We start from the raw sequence: 7,599 nt of genomic DNA, 5'->3' as shown, positions 1-7,599 counted from the left end.
ACCCAGCCCTCTCTCCCCGGAGCGACCCTCTCCCCCGCGTCCCTCCCGATAGTGTCTGCCGCAGCGGGTGGTGGAGAGGGACCCACCGCTCCTCAATCCCGGTCACTCCGGCGGCGGCTCCCAATCCGCGTGCTCCCCGGGCGCCCTTCCTCTTCCCTTGCGACTGTCATCCTCCCCACCTACCCTGCTGCAGCGCTCGGGGGTCGGCGGCGCTCCGGGTCGGAGAAGGGGCGGGGAGAAAGGGAGCGGGAGGAGCGGAGAGCGGTGGCAGGAGGAGGCGGTGCGGCGACGTGGTACCGCGGCCGCCCGGGAGCGCCCGAGCTCGGGCGCGCGCGCGCGTCTCGCCGAGGCTCGGGCGGCGGGCGGAGCTGCGGGCGGAGCGAGCGGCGGGCGGAGCGAGGGGTGGGAGGGCGCGCGAGCCGGCGGGCGGGCGGGCGAGGGAGTAGCGTCTTCAGCAGCATCTGCGGCGGCCGCGTTTGCCCGAAGCTCAGAGGCCGACGGACGGACATATCGCCGGGCGGACGGACGCGGGCTCTCGCCTCGGGCTCGGGGCCAGCTTCGGCGAGGCTCGGGGCTTGCAGCGCGCGGCTTCTCCGCCAGCTCACGGCCACCCCGGCTCCGGCGGCCTCGACGCGCAGGGGGCTGAAGGTGCGGGAGCCGCTCTCCACCGGTCGGTCCCCGCGCGGCTCTCAGCCCCGGCCGCCGCGGCGCGGCCCGGAGCTGCGTCCCCGATCCCCTGCTTCCCTCCGGGCTACTCTGAGCAACGGTGCTCCCGGGCTCCAAACTCGGGCTGCCGGGGCAAGTGTCTTCATGAACCCAGAGGATGTCCGGGAAGCACTACAAGGGTCCTGAAGTCAGTTGTTGCATCAAATACTTCATATTTGGCTTCAATGTCATATTTTGGGTAAGTTGGAGCGCTTCTGGGGTTTCCACTATTGCGGCCGATCGATCCGCGACGATTTCCCCCCACGTTGCTTGCTGCTTTTACTTTTCGCAGCCCCTCGGGCGCTTGCCCGAGCTTGGAGAGGCATTTGCCTTCCGCCTTTCCAGCTTGCGCGTTGGAGAGAGAAACATTTAATCCTTTCTAGGAGTGGGAAGAGGTAAAAGAAAAACCGAGCCGGAAAGGGGGCACCCAGGCCTTGGGGTGGCTTTTTAAGGGGCGAATTGCAGGGATGCAGATGAAAGAAAGGGCTCGGCAGTTTGAGAAATGAGCAACCGCACGAATTAGATTTGCTCCCGATGGGATATGGATGTTGGGCAGAGCGTGGTGTCATAATAGGGAAGGCTAATCGGGCAGAGCCGACCCTGAGGTCCACCTTCTAACAAGCATCTGATTGGACGAGGGCTTGGCTCCGTGTTGCCGCGGCTGGTCTGTGCCATGCTCAGCGTGTATCTTCTTGCACCATCTCGGGCTTTGTGTAGGATGCAGATGCGGTGGTATATGGTTCTGTAATGTACACGTAAATAACGCTTCCTGTGAGCTCTTTCCCTTCAGCTGGAAGGCGCTCCTTTTGCATAATGGACTGGTCAGTGGGCGTGTGGGGTGGACGGTTTTATTTCCATGTATATATTATTGTCCGGATAATAACAAGTCACCATCAACATGTTTCAGTGTGTTCGTGCCTCACATCCTCCTTTTCTAAGGAGTGACACAGAGCCGGCCGTTTTGGGGGAAACCTTGGAGCAATGCAAGAGATTGTGTGAGACATGTTTTATTGGGGGTACGAGAGAGCGAATGCTTGAACGCAAGATTCAAACCACGCTCTGGCTTTGCTGGCACCACTGTGTGCTGGGCACCTATTGTAATTAGGCTGGGATGCCTACTCTTTTGTTTTGTTTGGATTTTTTCCCTTGATCTCACAAACGTGTTCAGCAACCAGACAAAGAGTTCACTAGGGCAAGGGGGGTTGACAGTGGGTCAAAGACTGTGTTATTCTTACCCACCCCTTCTCATCCCATCTCTTTCCTTAGTGGGCATTCCCCCCACCCCCGTACAAAGTAAAGATGGTGGCTGTCTGGGGGTGTTCTCAAGTTGCTATTCAGTGTAGGTTCATGTATGAGATAAACAATCATCCAACCGACGATCAGAAATAATGCACAGCAGCCGGAATACAGGGCGTGTTTATTTTGATTCTTCTTAATTTTAGTCATTTCCTGCAAATATATACATGTATGAGAATAGTTATCAACACAGCTCTTCATGTATTTTTTTTTCCTATGCACATTTACCAAGCTATTTAGAATTTTTTTTTCTATTTTCTGTACAAGTATCTTGCGTTGGTTTGCATGTTTTGCAAAAGGAAATGGAGAGGTTTGGAGACCACTTTCTGTGTCAGAATGTCATCTGTCCTCAAGACTCATAAAGAGAATGGGGGGGCAGAGAACACTAATAAATATTATATGTAGTAATTTACAGGCAGAGTTTTTGTTTGTTCATTTGCCTGGGTTTTTTTTTTTTTGGTCAGAGATTGTACCTGATTCCTGTGAGCCGTCACCCCCTTCCTGCAATCAAACACTGCTACAGTGATAGGAAGAAGAAATTATTTTCTTTCTTTGCTTCTCTTTTTTTCCCCTTTGCTGGAAATGTTGAAAAGTCGTTGGTAGTCACATTTCTGAGAGAGGTATTTTGATTTTATTCGAACTTGAAACTTTGTGACTTCAAGAGTCAGGGACTGCTGAACTGGGACTGGACCTTGTTGAGGTGGTGAGTCTAGGCCTCTTGATTCTACTTGAACACTTGGAAAAGTTGCACATTTCAGCTACCAGGCAACAAAAAGCACCCAGGGGCTTTCTATGAAGTTTCATAGCAGGAGGTAGAAAAGAAATAAAGGGATTTGGGCCTGTTTCCCTGACAGTTTGGTATAATTTTGTATGGTGTACAGAGGAAAATTTAGTATTTTCTGTGGATTAGGTTGTGGCAAAACCATTAGAATTGTGGAGAGCATTAAATAATTGTGGAATGCTTGCAGAGAGAGTTCTGGAATAGAGCTGCATCTTTTTTTTTTTTTTTTTTTTTTAAAGATTTTATTTATTTATTTGACAGACAGAGATCACAAGTAGGCAGAGAGGCCGGCAGAGAGAGAGAGAGGGAAGCAGGCCCCCTGCTGAGCAGAGAGCCCGATGTGGGACTCGATCCCAGGACCCTGAGACCATGACCTGAGCCGAAGGCAGCGGCTTAACCCACTGAGCCACCCAGGCGCCCTAGAGCTGCATCTTTTCTGAGTTTGAAGATCTTCATCTCTTGGGGGGGGAGTTTTATGGGGAGCCTGGAAGGAGACCTAAGCTGTAGAACTACAAAACCTGCACCAGGCAGAATTGTTAAGTAGACGCCTTCGTTCCAAGGCTCTCTTCTTACTATGCTTTCTTCACACCTCCTTCCTTTCTATGCCTAATGCTTTCCTCCCTGATGCCCTCCACGCCGCCCCCCACCCTGCCCCAGCCAGTGCCTTTCCTATCCTGCTGTATGCTTCAAAATTATCCCATATTTGAATCTCCCAGTTTATCAGTACCATGGTTTTTAGTCAGAATCAGCAGGATGGTAACCCTGACATTCAATGAAAATAATTCAGACTAAGGTGTTAATGACTGAAGAGCTGGGGTCAGTATCTTGGCAAATGTTTCTGTACAGTTGCATGGCTTTGCCCAATACAGAATCACATCCTGCCAGTTCCTGCCAGAAATAGCAGATTTAATGCTACTCTTACACTGGTATGAAGAAGAGATTGATAACAGCATGGTTTCCTAATCTTTCATTGTCACATCAGTGAGATCTTAGAAGAAATTTGAAGTACATTGAGGACCCTTGGAGGTACACTTCTGGTAAAATAAAATTGAACATATGGTAGCACCAGCACTGCGAGTTTGGTTCTCTTGCTGTTGAGTAATTTGACTCCTTACTAGTCAGTTAACCGCCCTTGGCCTCAGTTTCTCAGCATTTAAAATGAAGGAGTTGGTTGAGTTGTAAGTTTCTTTCTAGTGCTGGCAGAGGAAGTGTCTGTCGAGTTCCAATAGGCTAGGGAAGAATAATAACAAGAGATAGGCACTATATAAAATAAAAATAGCATATATTGGGACACTTGTTAAATTAGACTTTTTCTGTTACTGAGATTTGTCTGAAGATCAATTTTCTTCATATTTTTTTCCCCTCAAAGATCCTTTCATAGAACATGCACGCGCGCGCGCGCGCACACACACACACACACACACATCTTTCCCTAATTTCTTCTTGGCTTATTCACTTGCTGGTATACTGTGCATTCTTCCCTGTCCCCACTGTGAATCTCAAATGTGGTCCTGTGAGTCATTAAATATATTTTTATTATTAGAGTACAGTTTTGTGTGTAAAATACGAATCCTTTTATATAACAGTTGTAACGATATTCTGAGTAACAAAGTCAACATCTTGTACAGATTCCTTTCTCATTAGTTATCACAGGGTGGTGGGGAAAATCTCATTTTCTCTATTTAATATTGGAAGAACTCAAGCCAGAAGGGAATTGATTTTATTGAGGGTGTTACCATATTTGGACATTTCTTGGAAAACCCTTAGGCTGCTTTGAGGTGGGCAAGGGGGGAGAAGGGGAGTTTTGTGTTCAGGTCACTTTTGGGTCCTGAATCCTCACATCCCATCACCCACCATTAGTAGATGTTTTGCTCTGGGCTCTTTGGGATTTTGGTACTAATTCTTGAGTGTTCAGAGGCCAGTAAGTTGATCTCATCCTGGTGTTGATCTGTTACTGTATAACAGTCAACCCCAACACTTAGTGGTTTAAAACAAAACCAGATTTGACCAGGCTTATCTGGGCAATTGCACTTGGGGTCTCTTGGGCATTTGTAGTGAGATGTGGCTAGAGCTGGAGCTATCAGGGGTTAGGATGCCCAAGATGGCGTCCTCACATGACTGGGAGTTGCTGCTTGCTTAGACCTCAGCCAGGCTTGTTGGTGGAGCCGCCTCCATGTGCCTTCTTCCTGTCTCTGAGACCGGTAGAAGCTTCCGGCCAGTTAAGGCCACACCCCAGAGCTGCCTCCGTGTCACTTTCCTCTGTTTTACTTATTAAAGCACACGTAGATCCTGCTCAGTTTTGAGCAGTGGTGAAGAAAGAAGTTCCACCTTTTGATGGACGGATGTCAAGGTCGTGTGAATGGCGGCCATTTCTACGTTCTGCTGCACTGAGCCATGATTTCTTGTTTATAAAGGAAGGATGACATCTAAAGGAATTGTAGTTTCAAGCATTCAGTGAGATAACATACTACCCAGTACAGTGTCTCAGTAATTAACCAATGGTGAATATCATTGTTGATACTGCCTCTAGGCTTTATACTTTCATCCTGTACTATAGAACTTCTAGAATACTTTAGCATCATTACTACCAGGTGGTGATAATATCCTTAAGATCTGCCAAGGAGATGAGGCAAGTGAATGCAGTAAATTTAATTTTTACTTATTAGAAAAAAGCCCCATGGATCACTGGAAACCTTGAATGACTTGGGAAAACCAAGAATGATTTGGGAAAACCCAACTTGTTTTTCTCTTCTCCTCCCAGAACAACAATTAGAACAGCCTTGGATACTTGAGGCCAAATTTCTCTTTGATGTGCTTTCAAATATTACATTGTGTCTTTAAGTGGAGGTTTATCCTGGCTTCATAGCAGAATGTTGTATCTAATTTGTTTCCTCAGGGCTCAAATTCAGAGGGGAGAGAGATTTAGGGAACCTTGGGGGAGCATCAAGTAGGAAGTCTTAACTTATGATTCACTATAAATTGTAAGATGTTCTGGAATGACGATACATCAGCAGTTTATAAGTCATAATTTTTGTTTTAATTTGCTAGACATCTGTTAGCTTCGATGGCAACCATATGGGAGTCTAAATTGCCTTTTGAATTACAGGGAGATGGTAGGAAGAAAACTAAATATGGTTATGAAAGTGTCATATGGGAAAAGTATAAGAAAGGTGTAGAGACCTCAGTGGGGAAAATAATTGAATATTGGACTTGCTTAGTCTGGCTGCTCACACTTGGGTCAGTGAGAACAGACACTGAAGTATTTACATTTGATGATATGCTAGAGGACAGAAATGAAGCCCATGGGGGGGGGGGGAGTTGGAAAACCAAATGATGTTCCATTCACCATCAAATTGCCAAGGTGAGCTCATTTAGATGGATCACTCTGTCTCAGTATGTCCACAATAATAGTTAGTCTCTGGCAAAAGGTGAAAGCAACCTGTATTTTAACAAAGCTTTCTAATTATGATTTTTTTCTTCTAAGCATGTCATAGCATCTTAAAGCATATTATGACATCTTCGTTACAGATGAAAAAATTGGAGCACAGAGATGTGGGGTGACTTTTGAGCTGTTGGAGAACATGTCAGGGTTCACTTTTGGAATATTTAATCTCCTCTAGTAACGATAGCCCTAGCTTCTCCTTTGAAACTTATTTTAGAAGATGCTTTTAATTTTAAAATAAAACATCAAGTAAGTCACTTACATCTGTTCATAATTGAAAAGTGATAAAGTTTTTGCATATGCCTCAATTAACACCACCCACTAGCACAAAGAGTTAGGATGAAAATGTTAAAGAATATGATTGTATAATAAACTATGTGTAGTCTATTGAAAATTCATAAATGAAAATTGGATTATTGAAGACAATTAAAGACAATTGAAGACACATGCTTCTTTCCATATGTAACACTGATGACTGTCTTCCATTTCTAACTTCTGAATCATTATACTTCACTTGATTATAAGAGCCTTGACTGCAGGGACTGTCTCTCCATCATTTTCATAAGCCCAGGGTCTAGCACACTGTCTGAAACACAGTAGGTGTTTAATAGATAGTGGTGGAATGAAGGAATTACGAAATCATTGGAAAGTATCTAGGCGTCATCTCCTTTAACTTCCTGTTCAGTTAAACATTTTCTCTGTGACGTTCTGCCAACCCGTTTAAGCCGGGATCTGTTTTTTGGACCACGTTTCATTTGTCCTTCAAGTAGATGTAATCTGTTTCCCTATAACTTCCATCCTCCTAATGTTGCCGATTTTTAATTTTTATTTTGAAACAGTCTCAAACACAGAAAAATTTCATGTGGTATAATTTGTTTTTATCCTGAATCACTTGAGACAAAATTGCCAGGATAATGGCTGTCACGCCAATACTTGAGTGTATATTTCCTGGAAACTAGGATATTGTCCTAGATGGCCACGGGTACAGCCTTCAAAGCCAGAAAATTACCACTGATCTGTTACCATCGTCTAACCCTTAGACCTCTTTCAAGTTTCCCAGTTGTTCCAATCATGTCTTGTAAAGCAAAGAACCCAGTAGAGAACACACATGATGTACCTCCTTCAGTCCTTCCCTGTCAAGATCTGGATACATTTGAAGATTATAAACCAGTCGTTTTGTAAAACAGTCCTTGATTTGGGGTTTGTCTTCCGTTTTCTCCTCCTTAGATTCAGGCTGTGCATCTCTGGCAGGAAAACCACAGAAATGGAGCTACGTCTGTCGCATTGCATCCCATCAGATGGCACTGATTTCTGTTTGGCCTATGACTGACAATGGTCACTTGTTTAAAGTCTTGTTTGCCAAGCTGCTTCACCA

At 45.7% G+C, this 7,599-nt stretch overlaps 1 protein-coding gene across 2 annotated transcripts in view; it reads left to right on the top strand.

Annotated features, from left to right (window-relative positions):
• Window positions 1-403: 403 nt before the first annotated feature.
• The window catches only part of TSPAN5 (tetraspanin 5), a 170,259-nt gene continuing 163,063 nt past the window's right edge, over window positions 404-7,599 (top strand). The window contains exon 1 of one of the 2 annotated variants that reach the window (XM_045067095.1): window positions 404-904. In XM_045067095.1, coding sequence (XP_044923030.1) covers window positions 824-904 — 81 coding nt within the window. In that variant the 5' untranslated portion in view covers window positions 404-823. The remainder of the gene's footprint in view (window positions 905-7,599) is intronic. The other variant, XM_004756022.3, reaches the window with a different exon arrangement.

Source organism: Mustela putorius, unplaced genomic scaffold, assembly GCF_011764305.1.
Source record: "Mustela putorius furo isolate JIRA1106 unplaced genomic scaffold, ASM1176430v1.1 tig00003871_pilon_pilon_pilon, whole genome shotgun sequence".
Taxonomy (NCBI): Eukaryota; Metazoa; Chordata; class Mammalia; order Carnivora; family Mustelidae; genus Mustela; species Mustela putorius.
Note: the sequence above shows the minus strand (reverse complement) of the source record. Positions and strands in the feature narration are given on the sequence as shown.